The sequence below is a fragment of the Equus przewalskii genome, chromosome 3, assembly GCF_037783145.1.
Source record: "Equus przewalskii isolate Varuska chromosome 3, EquPr2, whole genome shotgun sequence".
In the NCBI taxonomy this organism is placed as follows: Eukaryota; Metazoa; Chordata; class Mammalia; order Perissodactyla; family Equidae; genus Equus; species Equus przewalskii.
In genome coordinates this window covers 49662831-49677998 of record NC_091833.1, presented here as the reverse complement: position 1 = coordinate 49677998, position 15168 = coordinate 49662831, and the positions used below count along the sequence as shown (strand labels likewise).

General features: G+C 41.5%; 1 protein-coding gene and 1 long non-coding RNA gene across 3 annotated transcripts in view; one reads left to right on the top strand and one right to left on the bottom strand.

Moving 5' to 3' along the window:
• PKD2 (polycystin 2, transient receptor potential cation channel) overlaps positions 1 to 15168 on the top strand; it is a 56269-nt gene that overhangs the window by 22887 nt on the left and 18214 nt on the right. For both annotated transcript variants that reach the window (XM_070612680.1, XM_008523689.2), the window contains exons 5-8: positions 3605 to 3829; positions 7149 to 7377; positions 11585 to 11752; positions 14054 to 14235. In XM_070612680.1, the coding sequence (XP_070468781.1) occupies positions 3605 to 3829; positions 7149 to 7377; positions 11585 to 11752; positions 14054 to 14235 (804 nt within the window). The remainder of the gene's footprint in view (positions 1 to 3604; positions 3830 to 7148; positions 7378 to 11584; positions 11753 to 14053; positions 14236 to 15168) is intronic.
• LOC139082282 (uncharacterized) lies at positions 4300 to 9479 on the bottom strand. The gene is made up of 2 exons (XR_011538117.1): positions 9331 to 9479; positions 4300 to 4462 (listed from the first exon to the last, which is right to left on the bottom strand). It is a non-coding gene; the product is annotated as an uncharacterized lncRNA (long non-coding RNA).

Here is a 15168-nt window from a genome sequence, read left to right as displayed (position 1 = left end):
AAGAAAGGACAGTCATTATTTTTGGAATTACTGTAATTATTATAAAGAAATGGGAAGACCTCTCAGGCTGCTCCAAGGTGGGCCTCATGGGGTCGCTGCCCCGCCGACTCACTGGTTAGATTGCCATCTAAGCTTCCTTGGCTCATTCACTCAGCTGCTCAAGATCCCTTTCTTGGGCACTGAGACCCCCATAATCCAGATCTGTTAATATACAATGCAGGGAACACCTTTCCCGTGATCGGATTCTTTGTCTTTATCTGGTGCACACCCTATTTAGTACCAGGGTCCATAAGAAACGAAGTTAGTAATAATCAGAAGATTTAGAGTAAATGGCCTGAATAATCTCAAAAGACATTTTTTCTAGGTTATGATAGTGATTTTACCATCTAATGCTCCTTTTTCTAGTTCCTGCAAAGCATAAGCATGTCCTTAAACTGTTTACCTTGTCCAGAATCTTACTTTATCTCCTATCATTAATAAGAGAAGTTTATGCAGCCACTACTCCATGTTAGATGCTATTTAAGATGTGATTTCATGCATTATTTCATCTACTCTTCACAAAACAGCTCTGAAATAGGTATTGTCTCCATTTTATAGGTGCAAAAAAGAGGCTCGCTTCCCCAAAACGTCATAGCTCACAAATGGAACCAAGAGGAGGTTTAACCAGCCTACTCCAAAACCCGCCGCCTTCTTCCCCACCGTGTTGCTGCTTCCATATTAATTACGTTGTTAGGATGGTTTCTTGCCGCCCTCTGCTCCCCATCAGTATTCAAGCTTCTTGAGGGCAGGGACTCTATTTTATTCGCTGCTGTACTCTCAAAGCCTTGAGCAGTGCCTGGTTTATAACGATGTCAGTGATACCTGTTGGATGCACAGATAATAAGTGATTTCCACTACAGGGTGGACCACACGAAGGGGAGCTTTCTCACGTGTATCTAAACCATCCCTTGATCCTGCCGTATTCTCGGATCACTCCCGTTTCTCTTTCCCTTCATCTCCAAACTTCTTGAAAGAAGAGTCTCCACTTGCCACCTCCATTTCCTTACCATTAGTTCGCCCTTAAAGTTTAAACCTCTGCTTTTAACATCTCTCTTGGAAGCTACCAGTGGATTTGTTCAGTTTGCCAATCCGCTGAGCAGTTCTCAGTTTTCATCCTGCTCGGCCTCTTGGCAGAAAGTGGCACATCAACTGCTCATTCTTCATTCTTCTGTGAGTGACACTAAATTTTGGTTCTCTTAGTCCTGTAACCCCTTCTTTGCTCATTTCTCTCTTTTCCCAGGTTCTGTATTCAGATCTCTGTCTTCTCTTTCTTTATACTTTTGCCTTGATGTTCAGATGGCTCCCACTCTCATCTTTATTTGGTGATTCATCATTTCCCAACAAATATACCGGGTGTCAATATGGGCCAGGCATGTTCCCAGAGAGGTCTCTCTCTTCTAACACTTCCCTTGGTGTTGGCTAGGATAACAAAACAGCAATAAACAAGACTGTCCCCCATCTTCACAGAGCTTAATTTCTAGTGATAGGAGACAAATCTATATTCCACCAGTGCCTGTAACTCAATATACCCCAAACTGAAGTGATCACTTTCTTATTGGATCTGCTCTTCCACCTGTTGATGGCACCACCATCTTCGCATTATCCAAAAAGAGACTCCAGATTCGCCTTTTTTTTTTTTTTTTTTTTTTTGCTGAGGAAGATTTGCCCTCAGCTAACATCTGTGCCAATCCTCCTCTGTTTTTGTACGTGGGACACCTCCACAGTGTGGTTGGTGAGTGGAGTAAGTCCACGCCCAGGACCTGAACCCATGAACCCAGGTCACCACAGCAGAACTTGCAGAACTTTAACCGCTCGGCCACAGGACTGGGCACCAGAGTCACTTTTGACATGTCCTGTCTCCTCTGCCCCAACTTCAAATCAATTGCCGAGTTCTGTGACAGTCACTGGGCTGGCACTCCCTCGGTCTTCCTTTTCCTCCCCACTATCACTGCTCTGGTTCAGGCCTCATCACTTCATGGTTGTTTCAGGGACTGCTAACGGAGCTGTGTCAGGGTCCCAGGCCACCCCAGGTTCAGTGACTCGCTAGAAGGAGTCCCAGGATTTAGCATTTGGTCGTATCCACAGCTCAGGTTGACTGCAGTGAAAGGAGATGAGCCGAAGCAGCAGAAGGCACAGGCACATGAGGCAAAATCTGGAGTCACAAAGCGCCGACTTGCAGAAGTCCTCTCCCAGCCCAGTCACACAGGATGTGCTAAATTCCTTTAGCAACAGGTTGTAACAACGCAGGTGGAATGTTGTCTGTCAGAGAAGCTCATCAGAGACTCAGTGCCCAATATGTTCACTGGGTGCTGGTCACATAGGCACCCTCTGCCTGGCATGTACCAGACTCCCCGACTCCCAGAAGGAAAGCAGGCGTTCGGCATAAGCCACCTTGTTTGACAGACAGCCTAGGCACACTGAGCCACTCTTACCAGTCAGTGTCGGGGCTGTTTATCAGTCAAGTTCCAGATGCCCGCCTAGGTCCCACCTTGCAAGCAGGCCTTCCTAAGGAAAGGCCGTCTCAGACCCTCTGTGTCAGCTCTCTCCTGCACATGGGCCCTCTGGTCCTCACCGCTCCAGTCTTCCCCACGGCCTCCAGAGTCCCCCTGTCTGTCCCTTCAGACCTTCCCTTCTGTGACTTCTTCGTGCTTGCCCTTCGCAATCTGGCCGCAGTCTACCTCTCAGCCTTCTTTTCTTCATCATAAGGGAGCTGAAGCCAGTTCCTAGCTGGGTGCCTTGTACTTCTCTGGCCCTGTCTGGCTCAGGCTTGAAAATGCCCTTCCCACCCACCTGTCCAGGTCCAGGTCCACCTTTCATGGCCCAGGTCCAATACGGCTTCTTCTCAAAGCCTCCTCTGGTCCACCTTTCCCGTCGCTGGAACTCCAAACACGGAGGGCTTTCCTCTGATCTGCCCGAGCTACTTCTCTGTACTTCTCTTTCGGTTCTTATACTCATCTACCTTGTGTTTTAATTGTTTCATTACAACCTCTCTCTCCCTATGTATTAGAAATTTGAGAGGGAAAAGATCTTGGTTCATCGTTAGATCACCGTTAACGCCGTTAAGAAGCACCTGGTTCCTACGAGAGCTTCTGTAAATATTTCCGGATTAAATTCCCAAACACTGTGTGGAGTCTTATTTAGTTCACTTGCGTTTGATGACCTTGTACCTTTTTTGGCTGCAGTTTGCTTTGGGGGCCTGGAGTCATGTAGTCTCTGAGTACAGTTACCCAGGGAAGGCAACCGTGATAGACCGAGGGCTCATAGCACAGGCTCTGGAGGCCGACAGTCCTGCTGTAGGCTCCTGACTCTACCGTCAAAAGCTTTGAGACTCCGCTGCCCTCACTAAGCTCAGGGCCTCATTCCTAAAAAGGGGATAGTAACTGTATGAGAATTAAATACGAAAATGCTAATAAAGTGCCGTGTCGAGCACATTACCCAGCTCGATGATACGTGTGTGTATTTGTTATGTTCTCTCTCTTTCTAGGAACCAGTTATCTTTGTAATTGCCATAAATGTGCCACTGATTTTACCTGTTTGTTCTGTTTTTGTTTTGTTTTTTAATTAGTTGGATCTACACAAGTGAAAAAGACTTGAATGGAAGTAGCCACTGGGGAATAATTGCAACTTATAGTGGAGCTGGCTATTACCTGGATTTGTCAAGAACAAGAGAGGAAACAGCCGCTCAGGTTGCTAGCCTCAAGAGAAACGTCTGGCTGGACCGAGGAACCAGGGCAACTTTCATTGACTTTTCAGTGTACAACGCCAACGTTAACCTGTTTTGCGTGATCAGGTGTGTACCGAGGGCCCTCAGCCCTCCCCTTTCTGTGTATTTGTGTGGGAGGGAGATAGGTGAGAAAACTCCAGTTGGCTAAATGAGAGTGCCAAGGATCAGAGCTGAGAGCAAGGGAGGAGTGAAAACCGAGGGGTTACTGGAATAAGGATATTTAGAGGGAGGGAGGGAGGATCCTAGAATATTATCAGTTGGGAAGAACCTTAAGTCTGGTCCCAGTTCATCCCCAAACTGGAACCTTCCCAGAAAAAGCACTGTGTTTTACTAACACCTATCCTTACCCATTATGAGGATGATCAGTGCTACACGCTCCATCATCATGGTCTTGGCCATCAATCTTGATTCATTTCCATGAGTTTCCCACTCTCCAATGATGCCCATGCTGTGAGAACACAAGCACAGTAGTCAGGGGCTTTGCCTGGGTTCAGTAGGATACTCAGATACTTGCTCACCTCAAGATTCACCAAAGGCACATAAAGTTCCTTCTGCAGATCCTGTGACATTGCCATCACAACCACTCTGGTGCCCATGAGGAAACTGACAAAGATCCCACTGGCTTATCTTGGCCTCTTGTCCATTCATTCAGCAAACATTATTAGACGCTGAATATGTGTGAGGCACTGTTCTAGGCTCCTGGGACACATCAGTGAACAAAATAAAGAAATTAATTAATTAAATAGTATGTTAGAAGGTAATATGTGCTATGAAAAAATAAAAAGTACAACAAGGCAAGAGGGATCCAGAGTTCGCCTACCTTAATCCTCCTGGTGGACGTGTCAGCAATACCCAAACATCACTGACATGAATTGCTTGCACATATATGTACCCACCAAATAAGAAGGATAAATTATCATAATACCCTTATTTTGTGATTTTTTTTTTTTGAGGAAGATTAGCCCTGAGCTAACTACTGCCAATCTACCTCTTTTTGCTGAGGAAGACTGGCCCTGAGCTAACATCCATGCCCATCTTCCTCTACTTTATATGTGGGACGCTTACCACCACATGGCTTTTGCCAAGCCATGCCATGTCCGCACCCAGGATCCGAACCAGCGAACCCCGGGCCCCCGAAGCAGAACATGCATAATTAACCGCTGCGTCACTGGGCCAGCCCCTTGTGATCATTTTTGAGGCTAAACGCAACTGTGCTTTACATGGCCAGTTGGATTTCCCAGTCCTTGTATTTAACAACTTTTGCAGAAAATGATATCACATTAAATCAAGCAATAGTTATTACTAGAAATGAATAAAAATCTATTGCAGTTCGTATTGAACTTTTCCTAATGATTCCAGTGAGGATGTGAAGAGCATAAAAACAGGCAGACAACTCTGGTTGACATTTAAGGAAATACGTATTTATAGAGTCTTGAGTGTGTCTTTCACTCCCTCCCAATACTTTAAGAGTGAATATTTCAAGGCAGTGACTTCATTTCTCTACACTGCTGTCTAAGTTTCTGGAGGGTTTGGCAGAGCAGGGCCAGAACGGGCCGTGGAGAGATGACTTGCACACAGAGGCCACCTCCTGCCCTGTGAGCTCACACTGAGGCTGTCACAAGGCTCTTCGTTTCAGTATCGTCTCCTGCGTTTTTGGTTCTCACCTCTACTCTCCAACACATCGAATAGAACGAAAACAGGAGATTGATAGTGAAGAGGAAGGAAAAGTTTTCATGCTTCTTTGACCAATTCTAACTTGCCATAGTCTCTGCCTGTACTTGATCATTGCTCATACGTGAGTCCTATATATTCAGGTTCTAGGCTACCATCCTGTAATGGGAGAAAGTTATTTCTAATAGCTTACTAAAGCTCTTTTTTTTTTCATGGAAGATTAGCCCTGAGCTAACTGCTGCCAATCCTCCTCTTTTTTTTTTTTTCTTTAAGATTTTATTTTTTCCTTTTTCTCCCCAAAGCCCCCCAGTACATAGTTGTATATTCTTTGTTGTGGGTCCTTCTAGTTGTGGCATATGGGACACTGCCTCAGCGTGGTTTGATGAGCAGTGCCATGTCCGCGCCCAGGATTCAAACCAACGAAACACTGGGCCGCCTGCAGCGGAGCACGCAAACTTAACCACTTGGCCACGGGGCCAGCCCCCCAATCCTCCTCTTTTTGCTGAGGAAGACTGGCCCTGAGCTAACATCCATGCCCATCTTCCTCCACTTTATACATGGGACACCTACCACAGCATGGCTTTTGCCAAGTGGTGCCATGTCCGCACCCGGGATCCTAACCGGCAAACCCCGGGCCACGAGAAGCGGAACGTGTGAACTTAACCACTGCACCACCTGACCGGCCCCTGACTAAAGCTCTTTTAAAAGTCTTAAAATTAAGGAGCTAGAGATTCTATTTCTAGTTCAATAGGGAGTCTGTATCATTCAGTGAATCCCTTAACTTTCTCAGTGTGACACCTACAAGATGGGAATTTGACAAGAAACATCCTCACTTCGATTATGCTAAATCACTAAAGATCAGTGCTGTCAGTATGAATGTAAAAAATATGTTACTGTTTCAGACAATCAGGTGTCTACGGAGCACCTGCTAACTATAAAGCTCTGGGAAGGGTAGCAAAAAGTACCCCTAGGGCAAGTTATCTGATGCTAGTCAGATGTTACCAAATGGCTAAATGAGAAACTCAGTCTCCATCTTTATATTTATATATAAATATATAAAATATATATCTGACTTTTCAACCAGATCATACATGTTTTGAATGCATCGCTTATATTTCTTATGTTCTTCATTGCCCAGTTCAATGACTTGGCATTTAATAGAAGTCCTAGAAAGGCTTGTTTCTTGATTAACTTTTACATTAAAAAAACAGCAGTTGAGGCTGGCCTGGTGGCATAGTGGTTGGGTTCGCATGCTCTGCTTCAGCGGCCCGGGGTTCCTGGGTTCGGATCCCAGGTGCGGACCTACCCACCGCTCATCAAGCCATGCTGTTGTGGTAGTGTCCCACATACAAAATAGAGAAAGATTGGCACAGATGTTAGCTCAAGGCCAATCTTCCTCAGCAAGACAAACAAATAAATAAAAGACTTAAAAAAAAATAAAAACCAATGTACAGCATTTTGAGCAGAATAAATACCAGAAAAGTAAAACAGAGACCGAGGAGGAATAATCTCTTTTGGTCTGGGAGGCCTTGGTAAGTCGTGTTCCATTTGTGGCACAAAATTCTGCAAGTATGGAGTTACTAGCTGTGATAACATTTTGCCTCTAATTTGGGGTGACTTGTGGTCTCAGGGACAGACAAATGGACGTCCTTTCCTGGCTGCATCCATGTGTTGTTGTTGTGGTGATTGTTTAATTGTTCTTATTGCAATGCAGGTTATTGGTGGAATTCCCAGCAACAGGCGGTGTGGTTCCATCTTGGCAATTTCAGCCTGTAAAGCTGATCCGCTATGTTACGACTTTTGATTTCTTCCTGGCAGCCTGTGAGATTCTCTTCTGTTTTTTTATCCTTTACTATGTGGTGGAAGAGATATTGGAAATTCGCATTCACAAGCTACACTATTTCAGGAGTTTCTGGAATTGTCTGGATGTTGTGATCATTGTGGTAGGTTTGAGAACAACGCCAAACTCCCTGTTCTGTCATAAAAATATGTTAGAGTCTTTGAGCTCCTCAGTATTGTGGATCTTGATATTCCTGAAAGAGACTTTACAGGATCTCCTCTGTCATAGTAACTTCAGTGTTGCTAATTGTTTTCTCATTTTTCATGAGTAACCCTTCTGGATATGGAAGTAGAGAGGCATTTACAATAAGCTCTCAATTAGCCACACTAATAACATGAATAACGTAGTAATTCATATTTCGTTTTGGCATGACATGTGAGATTTGGGGGAGAAAACAATGTTTGGTTTATTCTGTTTTTTGCTAATGATATTTTTCTTCAACTGCTAGCAAAAATTAATTTATATTTTTCTGCACATGTGTAAAGTTAGGCAAGAACAAACATCCTGAAAATATTTTGAGTGGCAGAGAAAACCACCCTGCAGTTTAAAATTTCCTGCAAATCGTCCACAGTGGACAAAATATAAGTGATGGCCTTCAAGGTTTTCTGTATAAGGTGCAAGAAATCATCAGGCAGACTTATGATAGAGTCAGGACTGTGACAGCTGGACTCTGTTATGTCTTTTAACACTCGTTCAAGACATTTTCCCTTCAGCAGCATCTTCATCACTTCCTTCCAGAGGCCTCAGTGTAGAAATGTATTTTGGCCAGCTTTTTTCTCTTCAGCAATAACACATAATCTTTTGCGGAGCCCTCTTACACATTTAAGCATATAATGACATGCTTAATTGTTACATGCTTAAAAGTCTATCCTTTCCACTGTCCAACGGCAGAGACGCCCCTCTGAAGGCTCAGTAAGTGATGCATTTCCCTGTTAGCCTGCCCTCCGCTATTATCCTACTTCTTGACCAGTATTCTTCCCCCTCAACCAAAAATTCGCTTGGGCTTTGTGAAGCGTTTACTTCAAGTCAGTATCAAATCATCACTAGAACGAGTTGGTAAAATATAGAAAATTTGTTATTAAATATAGAAAATATGTTATTCATATGAGTAAAAGAATACTTAAGAATAAAAAAGAACTATATAGATATATATTGCATGGCAATAACAATATTAACAGCAGCAATAATAGTAATGGCTAACACTTTAGAAACTTTCTGAACTAGGCACAGTTCTAAGTGCTTTTCATAGACAGAAGTTCACTTAATCCTCATAATAACCCTTCTAACCACTCTGCCACTGCCTATCAAGCCCCATCCATGTATACTTCAGAAAGAGCTTTTACTTAAAATAAAAATTCCTATAGAGTACAGGGGGGAGCCCGTCCGACCCTGGGGCACTTAGCAGCGCATCCCTCCTTCCACGGTAGCTTTGTCGCATCACCAATTCCTGTAGGCAAACTCTTGATCTCCAGGTTCTCAATGTATTAATAATGAACAGAATTACAAAAGAATTTCAGTGTTTAAGGAAGCAGGAAAGGCAATGATACTGGAAATAATTTTTCAAATTATTTCATTCTGCATGATGTCAGAGTGCAGTCCATATACATTGAAAATTATTCTAGAAAACAATTATTATTTGGAACTCTAAGGATGAAAACTCTCTTTTTGGGTTTATATGAGTAGATTTATGTTTAGGTCATTCAGAATAATGGTAAAAAGGTGAGTGTGATATTATGCTAATTAATAACGGGTTTCCTTTTTTAACCAAATACCTTCAGTAGCAACAAAAGCCTAGTCAGTGGCATTCAGCTGTTTTGATTATGTACACCTATCACTGAAAATTTTGATGACACAACCTAATATATTGTATTTATTTATAAATTGTGTGTGTGTGTGTGTACTGGTATAACAGGTACATTTATAAAAACATACACAATATAGAATTTGAAAGACTGGGATGAACAGAAATACAAATAGAATTATAACACTTTCTTATCACCTGCCTAGAAGTTTTAATGTTTTCTCCCCACACCCTAATGGACTGCCTTGTACTCACTTTGAAGACCGCTGGAAACAATAGCTGATGATGTCATGGAAATTGAAGATAGTTTCTTTGGCTCAGCAGCCACAGTATTTTGCAAGTATTTCTTTGAAAACTTGCTTCACTCTGCTATTGTTCTTACTTTTTTTAACTCTTGGTACTGCCAAGACAATTCAGACTGTGCCTTTATAAAGAACAAGGAAGAGCTACTGGAATCCTACTTCTCCTTTGAAACCTTCTCTGAACCAATAGAAATAAGGGTATGCTTTCTGCTCTTCCCCCAAAACAAGCCCTATATTCCATTGGACCTACCACCCTATGGAAAGAACCAAGGCTCTTTTGTTTTATCTGGCCCAAATTAGCTGGAGTACGCCTGAAGCTTGAAAAGAAATGATCTCCTGAATGTAAATATCACATCTTAGAATCACTCTGAAATTATTCCCTCTATTTTCCTTTTTTTGTTTCTTTAACAAACACTGAAGTCACTGGGCTTACTTCAATCAACCGTTTGTCCTAAGCAATCGTCCTCAAAACTAATGGAATTGCTAAAAGAAGACGATTCTTAAGAAGTCTAAATTTGAATAATTTTGTTGATTGGCAGATTTCACAGGATGAAAATGATTAATTAATTTATTCAACAAATACTTCCTGAGCGCTTACTGTGTGCCTGGCGTTGTCCTGGGCATTGGGGGTATAGGAATGAAGGGAACAACCAAGACCCCTGCCCTTATAAAGCTTATGTTAAGGAAAGTTCGTTTGTAGATAGGGAGGAGAGTCCCAAAGAAAACTCAGGAGTGACATCACAACCCAGATGCTTACAATTCTCTTTCCTCATCTCTTTGCTCTCATTCCATATTTTGAAGGAAAAGTCTTAATGAAATTTAATGTATTAATATGATATTGATATTGTATAAATGACCATATATTCCGTATTTTTATAAACATCTGACAGAGCAAAAACAATTGTAGCTAGTGAGATTTGGGTAAAGGGTTATTGTTGGACTCAGTCAGTCAACCCTTCCCTCTCAGCCAAGTCCACGTAGAAAAACATTTTCAATGTATTCCAGAGAGCTCAAAGAAAGTATTCCTACCACCAGCACAAAAATACAAGATTAGCTCTGGGATCCTTCACAGAGAAGAAAAGGAAAGTGGTGAGGTTGATTTTTTTCAGCTGGGATCAGCAGCCAGGCAGGTCTCTGCTTTGATAATCACCTGGAGCCGTGATCAGGACAGCCATATCAGAAGGCCTAAGGAAGGAGTCTGACCATCATCTAGGAGAAGAGAGAGAGAATGGCCAGCAACGGCCACAGCCCACCTGCCATGGATTCAGACCCCACGTGAGGGCAAGATTGTCTTGGTTAACCCCTAACATTTTCCTCATATACATGTTAATCCAGTGGTGATGGATGCAAGTAAGGCACGGTGTCCCCTCAGATCTGGTTTTATAGCCCAGAACCAAAGCAGATGTGAAGTCACATGGTCATGAGTTAACATGAGACAGGAACAAGCGTGAGGGAAACCCCCAGCTCTATTCTCACTGCAAGCCTTCTCGAGCCCTCTCCGTCTGTCGTTCCCACCATCATTTAAGACTGGCTCAGTCTTTCCTCTTATGAGTACCTTTTTTTAATATGTCTTGTTTCAGTCTTCACCTTACGTTTTGTGGTGTCAACTCCTTAGTGGGTTTTTGCATTATTTCTCTTTGTATGTTTGTGGTCTTGGGCCAGAGTATAAGTTTCTTGAGGACAAAGTTTGTGCATTTTACTTCTGTTTGTTTCTTTTGGACCCTAACATAGTGCTGTATGCATAGATATCCACTATGTGTTTGTTGAATAGAGGAAAGAATGACTGGCTGGAAATTGAAAATAAAACCACAAACAAAAACAGAAAGTAAACTGAGGGTGAGAAAGCAGAAGAGTGTAAAGTGATTTAAATGAGGGTGGCAGAAAAAACAGAAGTCGGTCCCATTTGAGTGATTTTGCAATATAGTGAAATCTTTTGTGTGTGTGTGTGCATGTGCACATGCACGCATGCACACATACACTCATTGGGTTTCTATTCCTAAGGAAGTGCAAGCAATATATTGTTTTACTTATTTTATGGCAGTGCTCAACCCTTTCCATTTGTGTGAGTGACTTTTATGAATGCCATTGGATGAGTAGATTGGTGAGCCCTAGAATTAATACATTAGTGAAAAAAAATAAACTGGTCATTTTAAGGTAAGTTATGTATTTCTAAAACTCTAATAATATATAAATCTTTTGTTTTCCAGCTCTCAGTGGTAGCTATAGGAATTAACATATATAGAACATCAAATATGGAGGTGCTACTACAGTTTCTAGAAGATCAAAATACTTTCCCCAACTTTGAGCATCTGGCATACTGGCAGATACAGTTCAACAGTATAGCTGCTGTCATAGTATTTTTTGTCTGGATTAAGGTAATTTATAAATTTCATCTTCTGGATTTTTAACATTTTTCCCTTTTTATTAACGTGAGTGACTCAAAACATTGGAGGACTTGAATTTGCTTTTGTGGCCTAATTCAAGTAGCCAGCCAACGCTGCTCCATATTCTACAAGTGAACTAAACTAGGGGGACTCACGTCATCATTCATCTCACTAGGAATGATGCTACCCGCTAACTGCACTCTTGCAAGATCTACCCCGTAGGTTGTGTTTAACAAATACAGTAAGAGACCTTTTCAATATGTCAGCTGGGCCTGGGGCCCCAGGCAACTCTAATACAGGGACAGGTCCAAATGTCACCCGATGTGAGGTGACCAAGTGAAGGAAAGGGGAAAGATGCTGCACTGGAAATGTTCCCTCTAGAAGGATTGCCTCTTTTCCAGGTAGAGGCCATAGGGAAGCTTTACCGAGAATTGAGGTTGGGATGGACATCTCTTCCAAGTAGTTCCTTCATCACCCAGTTCCTTCTTTTGCCAAGGCATAATGTGCATTTCCATGTATGTGAAATGTTAGGCATTTCATATTCAATGAGCCTCAATTCTGGAAATGCAGGAAATTTCAGTAATTCTGAGGCAGCTGCCAGCTGGTCACCAGTCAAGTTCTCTGATTGTGCCATCCCGACAGTAGCTACCAGCCACAAGTGGCTATTTAAATTAATTAAAATTGTATATAATTAAACATTCAGTTCCTCAGCCACATTTTAAGAGCTCATTGTCTGTATGTGGCTAGTAGTTACTGTATTGGATGTTTGAAATAGAGAACATCATCATGACAGAAAGTTCTACTGAACAGCACTGTTTTAGAAGGTACTTACCAACAGTTATTTGTTTTCCTGAATCGGTATTCACACCTGGAAGGCCTGATATTTATCAGAGGGCATAGACTTCCTCCTGTATCTCTCGTGCTGTCTATTCAGTTACATGCTCATCCAAGAGAAACCATCACTAATATACCAGACTTTTATCATAAAATTGTAACGATAATCAAGATCTCATAGAAATACCAACAGAAATTGGAGTAAGTAATGTGATTATAACATGCCCCAAAACATTTTTGTTGTGGCCAGAAATAGTTTGTAAGAGGTCTTGAAGTAAAATTCTAGGAATTTCCTTTCGATATGTGGCTCAAGCCGGGTGTTTTATTTAGTGCTTCGCTTGTGAATATCTTGCCCCCGGAACTTTAAGAACCGTTAAGTTCTTTAAGTCAGGGATCATGACTCGAGAGCTAATGCATCTCCCCAGTGTTCTTCCACCAAGGCTTCTAGCTGGAGCAGGGTAGGTTGTCATGCCCTCTGGGCTGTGTCCTGTACAACCTGGACAGCTGTCTCAATGCCTTATCTACAAAAATGCTCAATATGGCTTTGGGGTCCAACAGAGATAGGCTCAAATCCTGGCTCTGAAGCCCAGCTGATTCCTGGGGATAGAATGCCAATATGTCAGGCATTCCAAAGAGTTAAGGCAGTGTACATACACCCTCCCCACAGTGCCTGGTACATACTTGATGCACTAATAAATGGACAGTTAGTAATATGCAGTAAGTATTACCTGGAGTTTTTCTAATAGTTTTCATTTCTGGGTTTTTTCTTTTTTTATTTTAATCTTTCATAGAGGGAAAATATCACTAGTCATTTTAATTAGGATTAGACTTTTCACAGCATTTTCACTGTTGTGTAAAATGTAAACAACATGAGGGCAGGAGCTTTGTTCTGTTCACTGCTATATTCTCAGCTCCAAGAACAGTGCCTGGCACGTGGTGGGCACTCAACAAATACTTTTTGAAGGAGAAAATAGAAGTTGCTTAGTATGAAAAAGAAGCAAGTCATTTTTCTCTTTTTTTATTGTTGTAAAATATACATAACAAAATTTACCATGTTAACCATTTTTCAGTGGAAGATTCAGTGGCATTAAGTACATTTACAATGTTGTGCAACCATCACCACTATGCATTTCCAGAACTTTGTCATCATGCCAACTGAAACTGTATCCAGTAAATGCTAACTCCCAACTCCCCCCTCACCCCCACCGTTAGTGGCCTCTATGTTACTTTCTGTCTCTATGAATTTCCCTGTTCTAGGTACCTCATATAAGTGGAATCATATAGTATTTGTCTTTTTGTGTCTGGCTTACTTCACCTAGAATAGTGTTTTCAAGGTTCATCCATGTTGTAGCATGTATCAGAATTTCATTCCTTTATAAACTGAATAATATCCCATCGTATGTGCATCCCACACTGTATTTACCCCTTCATTGTTGATATCTTCCCTCTCTTTTACAGCTCTTCAAATTCATCAACTTCAACAGGACCATGAGTCAGCTCTCCACAACCATGTCTCGATGTGCCAAAGACCTCTTTGGCTTTGCAATTATGTTCTTCATTATTTTCTTAGCATATGCTCAGTTGGCATACCTCGTCTTTGGCACTCAGGTCGATGACTTCAGTACTTTCCAAGAGTGTATGTAAGTATATATGAAATTAAGGAGAAAAATTTAATCAGAGATGTCCTGCCTTCTCAAGGATAAAGAGATCTTCATGGTTGCTATTTAACCACCAATTGTTTAAAAGTAGTTATTTAAAATGAGAATAATTGTCTTTCCCACAAGCATTGACCCACCATTGCAAAGATGATGGTACGTTCTGAAATGGTGATGTTTAAGATAACAGTCCTAAAGTAGTAAGACACAGAGCAGCCATGGGAAACCAACACTGTTCCAAAGACTGAGGTCCTAGCACCAAGTGCAGATGAGAGCTTTTAAGAGACCATTTGCCTGTATTTTTGTTCCTATTAAATATTACTGTCATGTATTTTAAACTTCAATTTATTTTCTAAGGAAAAAAATAGTATTTCTAATATTCTATAAGGAATTCACACCGGTACAGGAATTTTCAGTCTTTTTATATATGACTATTAAAAACAAACCAAAAAAAATCCAGTATCAAATTTCCATGCTGTTTAGACAGGAGTTGGGAGAGGAGAAGATCGTCATAATGGGTGTTAGTAGGGCTTTGTGCATAAGGATCCCTGGTTAATGTTGCTGATTGATAAAAGTCAGGAATGGAAGTCATTTTACTGATTAAGACCCAGCATTGGCAACACGGGGCAATTTTTGACCCCACTTTGAGTGCGTTTGAGAATATTAGATCTTTGAACGCGTATACTTTCAAAAAAAATTTCTTAAGAGGTTTTAAATTCAGACCCGGGGTGACCATTATGAAGGTTTAGAGTTACCATGTTTTACTCAGATTATGTATTAAATTCACATAGCTTTATAAGCCATCTAATAATAGTAATTCTATTTTCTTTTTAACCCAATGGAAATAACATATTTAGCATGAAAGCATTTATTTTTACTCCAGAAGGCTTTAATTGCTCACATAACCACAAGAGTTTT